Genomic DNA, 17,892 nt, shown 5'->3' with positions numbered 1-17,892 from the left:
CTTTTGATTTAAAGGTCATGTGCCAACGCACCCAGCCCTGGTGGGAAGGAGGGACAGGGACGGAAGCCTAGGCTAGTGTGTGCGCCCAGCAGCGCTGAGCAGCTCCTGGCATCACGAGGGCCCAGCCAGGCCGCTGCACCTCACCCAGCGCGCTCCGGGACAGAGCGGCTCAGGGGCTGGGCCCTGGCTCCTCAGAGCACCCCTAGCAGGGAGGGAGGCGGGTGACAGCCAAGCTCGGGGGTCAGCAACTCATTTCTACAAACTATAGCGGACTCCCGCTTGCCGCTCTCTGCTCCAGAGGGGCCTGTCTGGAAGGTGGCCCCCCCTTCGTGGCCTGCCCTTCCAATTCCAGCTGCAGCTTCCCTTCCTTGGGGAAATCTGACTGGGTCCTCTAGGGAGCGCTCTGCATCCCCATGTACTTCCTCGGAGCCCCATCTGCGTACTGCTGTACTGTCCTTCCCCTCGGCCGCAGGGAGGGCAGGGACAGGGGTCTGGCAAGCTCCCCCGCCCCCAGCACTATGGCTAACACAGACAGGTCCTCTACAAACACTGGCTGGCTGACCAGGAAGCCGGGGCCCCGATCTAGGACAACACCCACCGTAGAGGCTCCTGGTGCGGGCACGGTGGAGGGCAGTGGTGGGGGGGCTTGGTCTTCCCCTGGTGAGGGGGCCTCGGCCCCAGGGCTGGGGACCTGCTCCGTGGGTGGGGCTGTGGCCACGTTGTTGTTGTCATCCTCGGCAGGCTCAGCCGTTTGGTGGGTGCTTTGGGGACAGATGAGGCCCTCTGGTTCAGGGGAAGGGAGCTCGTTGTCGTTGGCGTCTGACGACGGGGCAGGCTCCGTGGGGAGCGGGGCTGTGGGCCGGGCAGGGCTGGCCTCTCCCAGGTTCCCGTTGGTGGTGTTTCCGTTGTCCACATCAGCCAGCGTGCCCATGAAGTCCTGCGAGGGGCCGGGCTGGTAGAAAGGGGTGCCCTCCATGCCCCCTGCCAGGGTGTTGAAGCGCTGGTACAGCAGCTTCTGGATGTTGGGCCCGCCGGGGCCCTCGGGCTCCGTGATGGAGCTGCGCTTCTTCAGGGGCCGCGGCGCGTTGGCCAGCTTCCGGCGCAGCGCCTCCAGGTCGGCGTCGCTCTGGTAGCGCAGCGGCGAGTGCACGATAGGTGTGAGCTTGGTGGGGCTGAGCGGCCGCGGCAGGCTCTCCACGGTGCCCGAGCCTGTGCCGCCGTCCCCGGGGGGGGCTGGGCTGTCCTGCTCTGGCTCCTTCTCAGCACTTTCTGGAGGTGGCTGGGCCTGCGGCGTGCTCCCGGCCAGCGACCCATGAAGAAACGGGAGCGGCGACGGGGACGTGGAGCCGGATGGCAGCACGGGCTTGCCGTACACTGGAGACAAAGAGGACGGGCAACGAAGGCCCGGTGACGGCACGGCTGCGGTGCTGCTGAGGCCCACTATGACCCCCCCCCTCCCGGGGCCCTCTGATCCAAGAACCCCCTCTCCCCGCTGACTCCTTTTGGAAGGCAGAGTGTCTCTCTCACTGGTCTTTACATTTGGGCTTCCAGAGTTTGGGCTTTTTCAGATGAAAAAAAAAAACGTGGTTGCAGACCCGACCTCCCCACCTCAAACCAGCCCTCCTTGTTCTCTGGCCGAGGCGGCAGACACCATCCCTCCCCAGCATCTGACCCTCAGGCCCAGGCTGCACACAGGCCGCCTCAGACAGGAAGGCTCTGCCTGCCACCCGGGAGCTGGTGGGAGGGGGGGCCAGAGCCCTGTCCCAAGTAAGCAGCGAGCTTCTGCTGGGGCTTGGGGTGGCTGGGCACTCCCAGGAGTGTGGAAGCTGCGGCCCACGCCCAAGAATGTGTGAGGAGGCCGGAGCCCAGCTGTGACCCGCAGGACCCTGCGTGCGGGTCACAGTCACCACCTGCCCCGGGATATGTGACACCAGGCTCCGTTCTCTCCCCTGTGTCCCTAGAACACTCGGCTCCCAGGGCTGACTGCCCCTCATCTGCCAGGGCTTTTCTCCCCTGCGGGCGCGGGGTCCCAGTAGCAGACACACCCTTGCCTCCCGTCCAGTGGCTGGGCGCAGCCTCTGCTAGGTGGCTAGCAGGACCACATCTGGGCAGAGCCCCCCCACCAGCCCCGGAAAAGCTGCACCCATTTCCACGAAGCAGGAGAAAAACAGGAATTTCCGGGAGCTGGGCTTCCCAAGTACCACAGGGAGGCAGGTGCTTAGATAGGAAGGGAGCGCTTCCCATCCGAGCCCACTGCAAAACGGCTCCGTGCACGTCATCTTTTACCCCGATCTCACACGGACCTCTGAGGCCACACTGTACGTAAGAATCTGTTTCAATCCTAAATAGTCCATGGTCCACATGTAAGGCTAAGGGTTGGCATTTTAAGTAAAGATATAATCTGTTAGCCTCAAGACAAGAGTACAAACCCACCGTACCTGCTTTGACAGACTTATTTAAGGTGCTGTGCACGGCTGGCTGGTAATTCTTAGGAGGCGTGGCCTGCTGGAGGTACATGGAGTATATGGAACTGGAATTCACTGTCTGGGGTCCTTTCCTGGGGGACTGTGGCCTTGAGCCTTTATCAGCCAGAAAGGGCCTGATGGCCACAGTCACTGGGAGCTCGGGTTTGCTGTCTCCAGCTGGAAACGCAGGCGGCCCCACCGGCGGGTACGTGGGACTCGGCGGCACTGAAATCCTCTGCTGAATCTGCTGTGACGAGCCAGGCGTGCCCGCGGGCGGCACTGGACCAGGTTTCTGCCGACCGGGCAGGCCTGTGCTGGGCCTGGGCAAGCTGCCTTCCTTCCTCCTCTCCAGGGAGTTTGTGGAGCCTGGGCCCATGGGTGCAGGGCTTGGGTACGTCCCGTAGCTCGGAGGCAGCTGCTTGCCGACACCGGGGACAGGGGGTGGCATTTTACCCATGTCCGTGCCCTAAATTCAGATGTAAAGAAAAAAACAAAGTCACCCTTGGAAAAGTTAAGCATGTTTCTATCCATAGTCACAAGGGAATACAAAGTAGGACTTGTAATCCTTCCACTCAGCATGTGACCAGGCACAGGACATGCTGCGGGAATCGGCGGTGGCCCGTCTGCAACAGAACAACTCCGACGCAGAGCGTCTGCACATGCATGCCTCTCAGGGGCTCGGGGTCCGTGGACTTCTCCACACTTAGTCAGATTTAGACACTCACAGGATTCATTTGCCTCATGACACCGCTCACCCCTTACAGGAAGATGAAGTCTGAACAGTGATACAGTGAGGATCCTGTGGGTGTTTGTGACAAAGACAAACAGCCTACCAGCTTCTCCGCGGTTCCTAAAGCTGACAAGGGCGTCGGCTGGCTTGAGACAGTCCCCTGCTTGAGAGGACCCTCCATGCTCGAGTCCTTCCAGTCCACACCAGCAATCTGCGTGGGCTTCACTGAAGAGCTGGAATTTTGTTTCAATGTTGGCCAGTTTCCATCATTGGCTTGAAAAGAACACAGAATCTGAGTAAAATATTTCCTGAAATGAGCTGAACCAACCTAAGAATAACCCCTTGCCGGAAGCCAAGATCACCTTCCGGGAGATCACATCCAGACAGGGCTCCACGAACCAGGTGCCCCCCCCCACCCCGGCTGCTGCACGGCCAGCCTGAGGGTGCCACGTGCTGGCCAGGCATCGCCCTCACGTGCGCAGAGACTTGGTGACCGTGCACGGGGCCAGAGGGCCGTGGAAACGTCTCCGGGCCCCTATCTAAATGCAGGTCAGATCCACTACATCAACACCAATAAATAAAATAAGCATCGGCACTTACTTTACAAACGTGACTTATAAAACCAATTACATGCAGCAATTTAAAAAATTTGTCTTTTGACTTCATAACAGGTTTGACCTGTACTACTTGCACAGTAAAAGAAAAATTTGATTTTAATCTGTTAGAAGAATTCAAGATCACAAGAGGCCAGTACAAGTTCCCACTGATTGGAGTAGCAAGCTCTCATTCTGTTGCAGTGATTAGAAAGCTAGTCGAACCCATGGTTTTAGGAAAGCCACTGAAGAGATTTTTTTTTTTTAAAGCATTTTCCAAACTGAGAAAGGGTACAGAAGCAATCCCTCCTGGCAGTCACAGTGACATAAATAAATTATAACATCTACAGGGGTCGGGACACAGCCTCTGACTCAGGCTCCCGTTCCGCTCCACGGCAGGCACTGGTGAGGGACTGAAGTGGCAAAGACCCCAGCTGTAAGCCACATGGAACAGACAGAAAGCAGAAGGGACTGTTTGGGCCTTTCTGACAGGAACACCACCTCCTCTTTCCTCACCCACCAGCCAGCACGAGCAGGTGGGGATAACTGAGAAGCAGCAGGGAAATCACTATTCCTCAGAACAGTGCTTGCGAAAAGAGCTGTGACTCGTGAGACAGGATGAGTAAATGCTCACGTGTGCTCTGAGCACAAGTGCAGAAGGCGCCCCTTGTGCAGTGAGGGGGGCAGAGCCTCGGGGCACCCTGTAGGGCCCTGTCAGGGGCAGCCTCCTGCGGCTCCAGACAGCAGGGTCCAGAACGGTCCTGGCCAGGCTGCAAGGGTGCTGGTGAGGCATTCCAAGACCTCGATCCAAAACACCACTCTGCTCTGAGGGACCAGTCACAGCCTCTTCCGGGCAAGAAGTGCACGTGCCTTCATGTCCCCTTGGTTGTTATCTTAGAAGTGGGGGATGTGTGGGCCAGAAGCACACGGGTTCACCAAAGATACACGGCGGTGGCCACACTGGGCTGATGGGGAAACAAGCAGCGCCCAGCAGACTTGGGGGGTGGGGTCCAGCCAGGGGTCTCACGGAGTGTGGCCAGCCAGCTGCTTCTGAAATCCACAGTGATGGGAGGCTTTACGGAAATCAGCCACAAAGCGACTGAAGACGGAACTGGGAATTCCCTTCTCTAGGATGAGGCAAGGGACGCAGAAGAAAGATCACTTATTTTCACTATAAAGGACTATAAAGGGACAGTTATCTTCAAGTATGATGGGAGGTTCTTGTATAGAAGCTAAATCTAAAGTCTTTAACGAACTCAGAAAATCATCTTAATTTCATAAAAACAAAACCAAAACCCCCTGCTGTGCCAGGATCTGGCAAAGCCTTCCTGAGGAGCCGGTGTGTGTGGCCCAGCCCGAACTCCACACCTGCTGAAGGAAGTATGGCATTTTCCCCAAGTCTAGATGGGATGAGCAGACCTTTGTCAGTTTGGAAAACAGGCGATTGCTGGGTGAGCTGCATCAGAGAGGGCTGGAGCCCCGCCGGGCCTGCCGGCCGACATACGATTTGCAAACGGGTTTGCAGAGCGCCCTGAGGAGCGGCAGTCAGGCCCGATGTCGAGGTCTGATACTGTCCACAAGCTGGTCGCTTTGGGCTTCCCACGGCCATCTGCGTGACACGGAACCAGAAGGAGTCGACAGTGTGAGTCAGAGCCCTGCAGGGAGATTTCTCCTCCCAGCTCCACGGCTGGGCCGAGACTCTGTCCCCAGTGTTGGAGGGCGCAGCTTGTGTCGAGTCACCTTGCACGGCGGTGGAAAGACCTAGGCTTCGGCTGAACTCCTGCGGGACACGTTCTCCAGGCCCTGGAAGGGTGTCTTCTCCCTGCAACCCCTGGGAGGCGGCCCAGCACACACCCACAGAGAAGAGGGGAACGGGAGATGTCCTCGGCTCAGGAAGTGTTTCAAGTGAAGTCAGCAGAGGAGGAGCTGGCTGTGAAATTAACTGCCACTGGAAACGGACAGATATCTACCCCACTGTAGGACGGCTCCAGCTATAAATAAGAGCTTCCCCAAGAACTCTGCCCTTAGAGACTTGCATCGACCCCGCGCTCTGTGTGGCTGCCGAGACACAGCCGTGGAGCGAGTGGAGCCTGGGTGTGAGGCCTAGCCTGCCTGGGTCAGAATCAGCCCCGCGCCCCACAGCAGGCGTGGCAGACCTGCTGCTGCTCAGACCGGGTGCCAGGCGAGAGACCACGCGCAAACAGAAGGCTTCACAGATCTACCGCCGGCCCTGACATCCGCCCTCAGGACAGCCCAGTACTGGTGTCCTGTCGGTACTGCGCTCCGTGATTCCGTGTGTTGCGGGCAAACGCATCACCCCAGCATCAAGAAAATCTTACTGCAAAGAAGCACTGCCTTCTCAATGTTTAGAAAATAGCTGCCTCCTTCCGAGAAAGGAGAGCAGACTCTCCCAGGAGAGCCTGACCTGCCCTCGGTCGGGAAGCATCCTATCAGGAGAGCTGCGCGCCCGCGCGGTGCTGGTCACACCACATGGTTCGGCGCAGCCGAGGCCAAGGCGACGGTCGTCGACCTCTGCATCGATGACGACTACGAGGAGCGCGGAAAGGAATTAGAAGCCCTCACACACTGTTTAGACAGGCTGCCCCTCTGCTGGGGGCGCAGCTGTGCCGGGGGGAGCAGCAGGCTCGGCGCCCTCACGGCTACACGAAACCCATGGCACGAGAGGCTCAGGTCTTAAGTAATTCGTGTTTTGGGGGCGCCTGGGTGGCACAGCGGTTAAGCGTCTGCCTTCGGCTCAGGGCGTGATCCCGGCGTTGTGGGATCGAGCCCCACATCAGGCTCTTCCGCTATGAGCCTGCTTCTTCCTCTCCCACTCCCCCTGCTTGTGTTCCCTCTCTCGCTGGCTGTATCTCTCTCTGGCAAATAAATAAATAAAATCTTAAAAAAAAAAAAAAGTAATTCGTGTTTTGAAAAACCACTTATAGTAAAGACGTTCAGCTCGATAAAGAGCATCTGTCCTCAATTTAGGGCCATATTATTACCGTGGTGGCACACAGCTCCCAAACCGGCCAGAAGACAAAGTGCCTCGGGGGAGACGCGGGGTGCACTGCAGGGGCCTCCTCCGAGGCTGCCGACTTCCATGGCTCTCCCCGAAGAAGAGGCCCCGGGCCACTCACCAGATTTGGATCTTCCATGGGCAGCACTCGAGGCAACAGTGAGAGACTGGGGCTTTACGGGGTCCCCTGGGACAGAGTAGCTGCCGGCGCTGGGCACCTGGGTGTAAGGCCCCACCGCGGCGACCCTGCCGGGCGTGCTCAGGGGCGACTGTGGGGACGAGGTGCCATTCACACGGCTCAGCTAGAGAACAGGAAGAAATGAGAGTTAAAGTTCTCCTAAATGAAATCACAAGCCTAGTGCGACAGTCTGCTCTCATGTGAACCACTCACTGCATCATGTGCCCTTAGGAAGCCCCATCATTCTGAAACATCAGTATCTAGAAAGGGCAAGTGTTGAAAGAAGGGCCACAACCCCAGTCCCATATGAGTGATTCTCTCTTTCTGTGAGCCAGGAGAGACAGGAGCTGATGGCAGAACGGAACAGCTTCCCAGGACACCTCCACGGAGCCCTCTTCCCTGGGAGTTGCTCTCTGTCCCCTAGGTGGTCAGAGGTACCAGTCAAAGCCCGGGCTCTGAGCCTTGGCTTCAAATCCTGCTTTGCCCCTTACTCACTGTGCTGCCCTGGTCAAGTGCAAGTGACTTAGCCTCTCTAAACCTCTGTGCCCATGTCTGTAAAGTCAAGATACGGCTTCTTGTAAGGACTGAACAAGCCATGCAGGGCACAACGACAGGGCTTGGCACCAGGTAAGGCTCTGGAGGGCCTGAAGACAGCTCTGCGTGCTCAGCAAGGACACCATGCTACACCCAATGACAGTGATCACGTGATGCTGCCTAACACCACGAGGGTTCATAACAGGAATCCACCTGGAGAATCACGGACGTCTTAGGGCCCCCCAGTCTGTGAGAGATCAATAACCTCTTGTAATTGTTTGCAAAGTTCTGCATACATGAGCCTGTATCACATTGGGGAGAGGGTCTAGGACTTTCACAACTGCCCACAGGTGCCTAGGACTTTTGGGTGGAGACATATCTATGCAGAGGCACCAATTTCTTCTAGAAGATCACCTGAAGTATCAGTGGAAGGCAAGAAGTAACATTTACTTAGCCATCTGTGACGCTTAATTTTATGTGTCAACTTGGTGAGGCCATGGTACCCAGATATTTGGTCAAACGTGTCTGGATGTTGCCATGAACGTAAGTTTTAGATGAGACTGACATTTAAATCAACAGACTCTGAATGAAGCAGATTGCCCTCCACAATGCGGGCGGGTTGCATGCAGTCGGTTAAAGGACTTGAGAGATAAAGACTGAGGTGCTCGGAGAAAGAGGAAACTGGGCCTGCAGATGACCTGCTGACGGGAGCGGCGGCACCTACACTCCCGTGTGCCCAGGCCGCAGATCTCAGGTGTGAATCATGCGAGCCTGTCACTCCAAGTCACTCGCTCTCCACATACCCCCTCGTTCTATTTCCCCAGAGAGCCCTGACTGACAGAACTCAACTAAAGAGTGCTGGGTGAGCAAGTGTGGAGAGTGCGCACACTTCCTCTCCCACGGTCTCTGTGTTGCTCATTGAGAGAAAAAAGAAAACCATTATTTGAAAACATGGAGTTACCCAGATTAGCCACTGACCCTCTGGTTAAAAACAACAGAGTAGACCAATTTGTAAATAAGAGCTTCCACCTGCCACCACTGATGACGACACTCAAATAAGGGCGGTTGCCTCTTCCTCTGGCACCCTCCTAACCGCCCACCTCCCCCGCCAAGCCCCTGACGCCCACACGCGCCTCCGGAGAGCTGCCTCCAGGGCAGCAGCAGCTGCCAAGAGGCCACCTGCCACACTGTGAAAGCCCCAATAACGGAGAGCGGATGAGGGCGCTCGGGGAGCAGTGTCCAGGCTAGCTGACAGCCCGCTCCCTTCACTCCAGCTCTGCACGCGGGCACTGCTTCCTTCCAACCGTGACGCCCCCCAGGGAAGGCAGGGCAGGTGCCATGTCCAGGGGGTCCCTTGGACCCTGCACAGGGGTCCCTTCTCCCACAAGCTCTCGGAATGCTCGTGCCCACTGAAGTGCCAAGAGTAATGGCGGGACTTGGCGGCACCCGGCCCCATCAGGAGATTGGTGAAAGGGGCCACCGGCCCTGGGACTTGTGTGTTCTACTGAAGCTGCAAAAGGAGCGAGGTGATGACCTGGGAAGATAGCCATGTTGCAGTTAAAACAAAAGATGAGGAGAATAGTGTGAATGATATCATTCCTACAATTCCATTTTCAATGAAAAATTAAATACCTTGTTGTCTGTATTAACCAAAGACTGGAATTATTAAAACTACTGTCCTTGGAGAATGAGAACAGGACGGAAGGGACTTTCACATTTTCCTTCAAGTATTTCTGGACTAATTTTCCAGAGTATGTACTACCTTTGAAATATCAAATTAAAGGTTTTTAAAAAGCACTAACCCTCAGTTTGTTTCCTGTGATTAAGAGTCTCTTATGGTTTGTCTCCCTCTGGTTTTGTCTTGTTTCATTTTTTCGTCTCTTCCCCTATAATCCTCTGCCTTGTTTCTTAAATTTCACACATTACTGAGATCCTATGACAACTGTCTTTCTCTGATTGACTTATTTTGCTTAACAAACTGAGGGTTGCTGGAGGGGATGTGGGTGGGAGGGATGGGGTAACTGGGTGACAGACACTGGGGAAGGTATCTGCTGTAAGGAGCACTGGGTATTCATAAGACTGATGACTCACAGACCTGTACCTCTGACACAAATACATTAATGTTAATTAACTGAATTTAAATTTAAAAAAAAAGCACTAAACCTTTACATGGCACTTTGCTTGAAAGTTTACAAAGCCCTTCCACATGGGTTATTCTCAGAATCCACACAAAGACTGCTGGGGCAGGAAGGACATATCAGTTTACAGCAAGGACGTGTGTCTACACAGGTCAGGGAACGTGCCCACGTGGCACAGCTTACAGTGGCAGAGTGGGACCAAGCCGGGTGCTGCCACACCAGAGCTAGAGCCTCCCCCAGGGAGGGGACAGAACTGCACGGGGGGGGGGGAGGGGTGGTTGGGGAACACCAGCTGTGGCTGCGGACAGGGATGGTTTGGATTCCATCCACCAGGAAACTAAGGTGGCTTTGGAAAGAGAGCTTTCTGCTACTGTCTGTTTTATGGTTTATGGCCAATATGTGTCTCATCAGCTGTGGCAAATGGGGGAGCGTTAGAGTGAAGACGTGCAATTGTGTGCGGTATCCTTTTTAGCTTATCCCACACAAGTATCTTCCCTCTCACATGCCTGAATTTTCTTCCCATAGAGACGTTCGCGCAGTTCGCTGATCCGCTTGTCCATCACGGCCACCTCCATGTTGCGTTTATTCAAGAGTTCCTTCTGCTGCTGGAGCTTCGAAGTCTGTTCCTGGTTAAGCTGGTTACGAATCTGCAAATTAAAAAAATACAACTTTCAGGATTTGCATTAAACAGTCAATGCTCATTTCCAGGAAAAGTAAAAAAAAAAAAAAAAAAAGAAGAAGAAAAAGCAGCATCAGTGGCGCCTGGGTGCCACAGCGGTTAAGTGTCTGCCTTCGGCTCAGGGTGTGATCCCGGCGTTGTGGGATCGAGCCCCACATCAGGCTCCTCCGCTATGAGCCTGCTTCTTCCTCTCCCACTCCCCCTGCTTGTGTTCCCTCTCTCGCTGGCTGTCTCTATCTCTGTCGAATAAATAAAATCTTTAAAAAAAAAAAAAAAAAGCAGCATCAGGTACTTCTGTGTATTTACACATGTGTGTTGTCGCTGTGTGCTAAGTAGCTGACGGGCACGGGCGAGGCCCAGAGGTCTTCTACATCTGTAAACACACGCGTTCTTCAGAGCATCTGGAGTGACTGGTGCCAGTGATGACCACAAGAGACCACGACCACGGCCCATGAAAATGGTGCGTCACAGACACCCCCCCAGGGCATGTCCTCTAGGGACCTGAGCACAGGTGTCCACTCCACCCCACACAGGCCACTGAATGAGCACCTTATGTGGAGGCAGCAGGAAATTCACGAAGGATGGCCTCGCTCGCCCACTGGAATGTACGGATATCATTCTAGCGGACTGCAGGCAGCACTTTAAAAAAAAAAATGAACCACAGAAGGCATCAGTGTGCACCGTACGCACAAGGTTAAGTCTTGTTAAGCTCTCCCAGGTGCCCACGCGTGCTAGGAACACACACTTGAATGTGTGCACCAGACAGGAGGCAACATGCCCTGTGCGGTCTAGACTACAACCAGAAAGCTTGGCAAACAGATGCATATGAGCAAATATACTATAATCATCACTATACCCTTAAAAACTGCACTTTTAACAATTGCTTAAAGTGTAAAAGAAGTCATAAGTTCTTTATTTCATTTCTGTGCATCGATGTTAGAGAACTTAACAGCAATAAAAACAATTTTACTCTCTGTAATTAAATATTTTCATTTCATAAGATGATATAGTACTTTTTCTGCCAAGTGCTAATAGAACTTCAAAACTTGTTTCTGCTTGAAAAACCACCACTGAATGATAACTTCTGAGAAATGGAAACCTTGAGGACTGTTCTGGACTGAATGTGTCCTCCCTAAAATCCATATGTTGCCCTAACTTTTAAGGTGATGATGGTATTGGGAGGTGGGGCCTTTGGGGTGATCAGGCTGAGATGAGGTCCTGAGGGTGGGGCCCCCATGATGGGGTTAGCGCCCTTGTAAGAAGAAGGAGAGAGACCAAGCTGTGGGGACACAGCAAAAAGCCAGGAAGCAGACTCTCCCCAGGAACCCAATCTTGGGACTCCCGGCCCCCAGAGCTGTGAGAAACCAATGTCTATGCCTCAGTCCCCCGGGCTGTGGAGGGCTGTTAGAGCAGCCCTAGCTGGTGGGACGAGAATGTAACAATAGGCATTTGTCTCATCAAAACAGAGTGTAAACAGAAACCCTGAATATCATTTAAAGCTTAATTTTTTCCCCAGTTCATTACATTGCCAATTAAATTCTGTACTCAATTTCTGCACTGAAAACATGCTGGGTGAAAGATGCCAGTCACAAAAAAATGACACATTGCATCATTTGCTCATATGAAATTTCCAGAATAGGTAAATCCAGAGAGACAGAAAGTAGATTCATGGTTGCTTAGGGGTAGGGGTAGTGGGGTGATGGCAAAGAGGCATGTGGTTTCTTCTGAGAGTGATGAAGGTGTTTTAAAGTTGATCGTGGTGGTGGATGCAAAACTCTATGAAGATATTAAAAACCACTTAATTGTACATGGTATATGGATGAATTGTATGCTACGTGAATTATATCTTAAAGCTGTTTTAAAAATTCTTTGTAGTGAGTACAGTTTGTGCCTACTGTTACCCTAGGATCCATTCACTTGTTTCCAGTTTGAGGCTTCCGCCCACGCTGCGAAGAAAGCCCGAGAGATGTTTAACGTCACCGCTCCCCAGACCCAGCGAGTCACCTGTAGCTCTTGGCACAGTCTCTTCAACTCCGCCGCCGCCGGTCCCGCCAGCTTGCCGCTGTAAGACTGGAGCCCGCTCAGCTTGCCTCTCTTTAAATCTTCCAGTTGCTGACTGAGCTGATCAACTCGTAAAATTGCAGTCTGTACTTCCTGCTTCTTTTCCTGGAACATGGCACTGAACCTTTCTATTTCAGCAGCTATAATTTCCCAGCAATAAAGAAAAAAACATCACTTAGTTGTACTCTTTTTTTTGTGCATGTGGTATTTTGTTATTTCGGCTTTGTGATTTCGTCTTCATTTCTAAACCTTCAACTCAGCTCTAGCGTCATCTAGTGCCAGACCTTGGGGGGAGAACTGTGATATGCATAATCCAACAGACTTTTCAACAAGCCTCCGGAACACATGATGTGACCGCACACACGGCCAACTATACGTGCGCTAACTACTGAATATTGTTTAGTGAGGGCCACCAGTCCACAGGCCAGCCTGGCCAGGCCACTGAGGAACCTCACTGCACCCACAGAGCAAAGGCTTTGTCAGGAAGGGAATCCAAGCCTGTCTTGCTTGTCAATGTAACACAAAGTTGGCACCAACTGAATTGATAATAAAACAACAAAGAATCCACATGCACAAAAATAAAAGGTGAGCATTTGTATGGTTTATCTTAATACCCAGATGAAGTTTAAGCTGTTCAATTTAAACAGACCCTCATAATGAGCACCGTCTTGTGGCCCTGCAGCCCCAGTTCAGAGGGCAGCTAATAAATTACAAATGTAATGAAGGACCTTCCCAGACCACTTAACCTAACTGACCCCGTCCTTTCAGATGCAGGTAACAGAGCAAAACTTCAGTGCACTTCCTATAGCAAGATCTGACACGGGTCTGTGTGAAAGTGTCCAGAGCTGGACTCTTTCATTTTATCCACGCCCGGGTGTGGGTGCTGAGCGAGGCCGCGCAAGCGTACACAGATTGCCGTTCATAATCTTGCTGTAGTCTACTTGTCCTCTCATGGCACGAATTTTCTTCAGCTTATTTTCCTGGGCTTCAACTCGTTCTTTCAATTTCTGAAGCTTCTCATTCTCAGAAATAGACTGCTGCTGTCGGCGCTCCTGGTGCTTTAGGAAATGTAAACGCTGCTCCTAGCAAAAGAGGGATACAGGGAATTGCGAGAACTGAAGCACATGATCACGGTCACACACGAAAAAGGTATGGGTAGCTCCCACGGGATCGCCCATCTTAATGAATATTAGAGAAATGCTCGTGTCATCTTGCAAACACCAGCCCACACGGAACTGACACTACTGGACACACATCGGTGAGTGGTGGTAAGAGTCTGAAGACGTTTCCACGTACATTTTACCATGCACACTGACCTATACTGCTCGGTTAATACGGATGCTTTCTCAGAGCATCTCCCAGCAGGAGAACATCAAGCCTGCGTGTCCCATGCGCTCACACAATCTCCTCTCCTTCCTGTCTGGGAAGCCCCGTCTAGTTCTCATTTCCTGCTATCAGGTCGTTTCCTGCTGCCACAAAGCAGCTTCCCAAGGTCCCTTAGTTACCTCTTAAAGGAAATGGGCACTGACCAGCACAGGGTCTTACACTGAAAACAGACAAGGTGATCAGTAAGGAAATAAACCTCTAATTTGCTAAGTTAACAATGGACAGTCAAGAAATGCTTGTTTTCTTTAGAGATAATTTCTTCAAAACTAATGAAACATTCTACAGTCAAATAAGAACAGGACAGTCCTAAAATAAAAATATGTGCAATACTCTTCAATAGTCTTTTCCCTATTCATATGAAGACACACTTTGAGGGTAACAGTCGACATGAAATACTCATGGTCCTACACGTATGCATAAAATAGGCCTAAGTAAGGAGGGGACTAACTGTGATGATACAAGAGTCACACATTACATGCTACAGTCAGGAAACACATACTTGAATATGTAAAGCACATACCCCTCTTAGCATTAACTTGTAATTTACGCTGCTGAAAATACTCAAGAATCTTTTTATTAGTAATACTCTTGGATCAATATTTGGAAAGGAAATAAAAAGCCAAACTAGAAAATGTTATAATTGCATAATTCATTTCATCTTAGAAATCTTATTAAAGGGATGAAATACTTCCCAATTTACTTTTGTTTTTTATTCTCGTAAATCCAATAAACTTTCTGTTACCCACAAAGAAGTGGCTAGTACAATGAATTATATGGCCACTTGATACGTGAGAAAAGTGGGGTTGAACATCTGGCCATCAGGTCAACCTCTCTATGAGAAAGCAACAAGACCCCAGGCAGAAATGTTTACATATTCTCTTTATATTGCAGTTTTTCATAGCAGTTTCAGAACATTAGAGATAAATACAACATGAATATTCTCCAGCACGCATGAGTGACAGGTTTGATTTTTTTAGTCTGTGACAAGACAAATTTCAAATCTTGTTACAGCATTTCAATGACAAATGTAGAATTCGGTGTATATAAAAAGGATTAACTGCCTAGCATCATAATACACTAAACAAACTCCATGTAGAGTGGCATAAAGGGAAGACTGGATAACCAACTGTCATTGTCTCATGGGCCCATGACCAGTGTCTTCATCCAAATTTTATCTCCAGTTGGCAAACGAAGGTCAACCATTTCCTATTCTGGGCTGCCTGAATGTGCGTGTGAAGATCTTGCTCTGATACCTTCCCAACTTAAAGAAGCTACAGTACTCATGGATCATTACAGAAGAGATCACCAAGACAGAAAGACATCGTATTCAACACTTCCAATGATAGTCCTACTTACAAGTGGTACCACGAGCGCAGTAACTCCAATCTCACCATTAAAAAACACCCGTTTTGAACATTTTCCCCCCTCTGCTTTTATAACTCACCTTGGCAACCAACATTTGCTGCTGATTTTCAATCTGCTGTTGTTGCCTAGCTGCCATATCCTGGAGCTCTGAGAGGGTGAGTTCTACACGTGGATTTCCAACCTACAGGGAACAAAACACACTCAGGATGGAATGTAGGTTTATCTGCATATCTGCATAATCATTTTTCTCTAGTGTCAGAACATATACACATCAGGATCTTTAAACAGCTTCCCTTCTAGAAGTTAAGATAATACAAATTAATTGTACAGAAGAACTTTTCTTACTTGTTGACAGCTTTTATTAAATAACAGCTTTTTTAATATGTTCAATACTATATTAAAAAGGGACCCAACTTGTGGGAATGCAAACTGGTGCAGCCACTGTGGAAAACAGCATGGAGTTTCCTCCAAAAATTAAAAATAGAATTACCACTGGGGCGCCTGGATGGCTCAGTCAGTTAAGTGTCCAACTCTCGATTTCTGCTCAGGTCATGACCTCAGTGTTGTGAGGCTGAGCCCTGCATCAAGCTCTGCGCTAAGTGCGGAGTGTGCTTGAGATTCTCCCTCTTGGGCAATCCCCTTGGGTCCCTCCCTCCTTGGGAGCTTTGTACTATCATTTTGCTATCACTCAATAAACCTTGCTTTCCTGCCCACCAAAAATAAAAAGTAGAAAAGATTCTCCCTCTCCCTCTGCCACTGCCCCTCCTCGCCCCCCATCTCATGCTCTCTTAAATAAATAAATAAACAAATAAATAACAGAATTACCATATGATCCAGTAATTCCGCTACTCGGTATTTACCCAAAGAGTATGAAAACACTAATTCAAAAAGATATATTGACCCCATGTTTATAGCAGCATTGTTTACAATAGCCAAGATATAGAAAGAGCCCAAATGCCTATTGATAGATGAACGCATAAAGAAGATGTGGTATATACATAATGGACTATTAGCCATAAAAAAAAAGAACGAAACCTTGCCATTTGCAGCAACATGGACGGAGCCAGAGAGTATAATGCTAAGTAAAATAAGTCAGAGGAAGACAAATATCATATGATTTCACTTATATGTGGAATTTAAGAAACAAAAGAACAAAGAAACAAGAGAAAAATAAAAAACCAGACTGTTAACTATAGAGAACAAACTGGTGGTCACCAGAGGGGAGGGTAAACAGACGGTGGGGATTAAGAGTACACTGACCCAGATGAGCACTGGGTCACAGAGCTCTTGAACCTCTACATCACATACCGGAGACTAATACAACGCTGGATGTTAACTATACTGGAATTTCTTAAAAAGGGACCCAACTTTAAGCAAACGTTTGCAAATGTGTATTAAAAATGACATTCCTCTTTTCCTCTTTTTGGACTGGTTATTTAAGGGTATATTTGAGTAAGTGGGGATGTCAAATGTTTTGAGGACACACAACCTAAAAACTGTGTAGGTGACACCCGAGGACCAATGTCATCTTCACTGCCAACTGGTCTTGAGAAGCTGAAATGTGTAGAAGATTCTAAAAATACAAATACCTCATTAAAAACACAAACACCATATATATGGCTTACACCAAGGACTGACCCATTATTGACAGAACTGTGTCTGTTTGAATGAACACAAAAAGGTAAGATGGAACTGGAAGGCATGTCTCTATCCTCTGTTAATGATGATAATAACAACATCAGGCGTTTTTATTGTGCTTATCATGTGTCATGCCCCTGACTGGGTACCTTCCGTTAATGAACGCATCTGAGCCTCACAGGGACACTCTCAGGTAAGTACTATTGTACCCCATTCTAGAGATGAGAAAACAAGCAGAGAGAAGCTCACACAATCTGCCACAGGTCAGACGGCCCACGTGGCAAAGCAGGACACAGAGCCCTTGTTTTCCACCATCAGTTCAGCACGCTCTTTACCACACATACTACCTGCGTGTAACCAGCCACGTTTCATGCATTGTACGGCCTGGTCTTCATAACACGTCTGTGTGGAGACCAGCAGAGCCTCACACTGGGTGAGCAATGGTGGGGGAAAGGGGAAGGGACACGTATAGGGCACAGAACTGATGAGGGAGCAGAGCTGCAGTCCCAGCCACCCTTGTCTTCCTCCAGTCCCTTCCGTGGTAACCGTGGAGGCGCCCGTCCCTCCCTAGACCGCCACTCTCTACTTCTAGGTTCAGCTATACTCTTAGGAAGCCTTTACTTTCCATTCTTTTGTGACCTCTGTTCCGCTGACTCCAGGCTTCCCCATATCTTAAAGTGTTCAAGCACATTCTTGAAAAATGGAATCAGGATTTGTTCAACAATCTCAACTGGAACCCCCACCCTGTTTCCTGAGGAAACAATACGGAGCAAAAGCCCCTTTGCAGAACTAGATACTGTAAACTGCCAAATACAGAAACTTCCATTTGAAAATAAATTTCTTTATTCTATGGAAAAAAAAGGGGGGGGGCCTGGCAGAACCATCAAAATGCCCGAACTTTGTTTTAACTCTAATAAAGGGTTGCTAATTTCCACATACTGGATTTTCAGATCACTACAACAAACTATATTTTTTGAAACCTTCAGAACTTTTACTTGTTAGAAGTATTTCTGACTAGAGAAAAGCTATGTCCATTCACCAAATCTTTCAATTTACATTAATTTCATAATTTTACAATTTAAACAGTCTTTAGTCTCGTTTCCCTACCA

At 50.3% G+C, this 17,892-nt stretch overlaps 1 protein-coding gene across 8 annotated transcripts in view; it reads right to left on the bottom strand.

The window, feature by feature from the left end:
* Positions 1 to 17,892, bottom strand: part of PPP1R13B (protein phosphatase 1 regulatory subunit 13B) — an 85,781-nt gene that overhangs the window by 4,051 nt on the left and 63,838 nt on the right. For 6 of the 8 annotated variants that reach the window (XM_048219907.2, XM_057318390.1, XM_026515194.4 and 3 more), the window contains 9 exons: positions 15,225 to 15,326; positions 13,302 to 13,476; positions 12,338 to 12,534; positions 10,161 to 10,301; positions 6,926 to 7,106; positions 5,293 to 5,397; positions 3,299 to 3,468; positions 2,439 to 2,931; positions 599 to 1,374 (listed from right to left, as the gene is read on the bottom strand). In XM_048219907.2, the coding sequence (XP_048075864.1) occupies positions 599 to 1,374; positions 2,439 to 2,931; positions 3,299 to 3,468; positions 5,293 to 5,397; positions 6,926 to 7,106; positions 10,161 to 10,301; positions 12,338 to 12,534; positions 13,302 to 13,476; positions 15,225 to 15,326 (2,340 nt within the window). The remainder of the gene's footprint in view (positions 1 to 598; positions 1,375 to 2,438; positions 2,932 to 3,298; positions 3,469 to 5,292; positions 5,398 to 6,925; positions 7,107 to 10,160; positions 10,302 to 12,337; positions 12,535 to 13,301; positions 13,477 to 15,224; positions 15,327 to 17,892) is intronic. The other 2 variants (XM_048219908.2, XM_057318391.1) reach the window with 1 other exon arrangement.

This window comes from Ursus arctos, unplaced genomic scaffold (assembly GCF_023065955.2).
Source record: "Ursus arctos isolate Adak ecotype North America unplaced genomic scaffold, UrsArc2.0 scaffold_25, whole genome shotgun sequence".
Lineage (NCBI taxonomy): Eukaryota > Metazoa > Chordata > Mammalia > Carnivora > Ursidae > Ursus > Ursus arctos.
The sequence above is the reverse complement of the archived record's forward strand: the minus strand, read 5'-3'. Positions and strand labels throughout refer to the sequence as shown.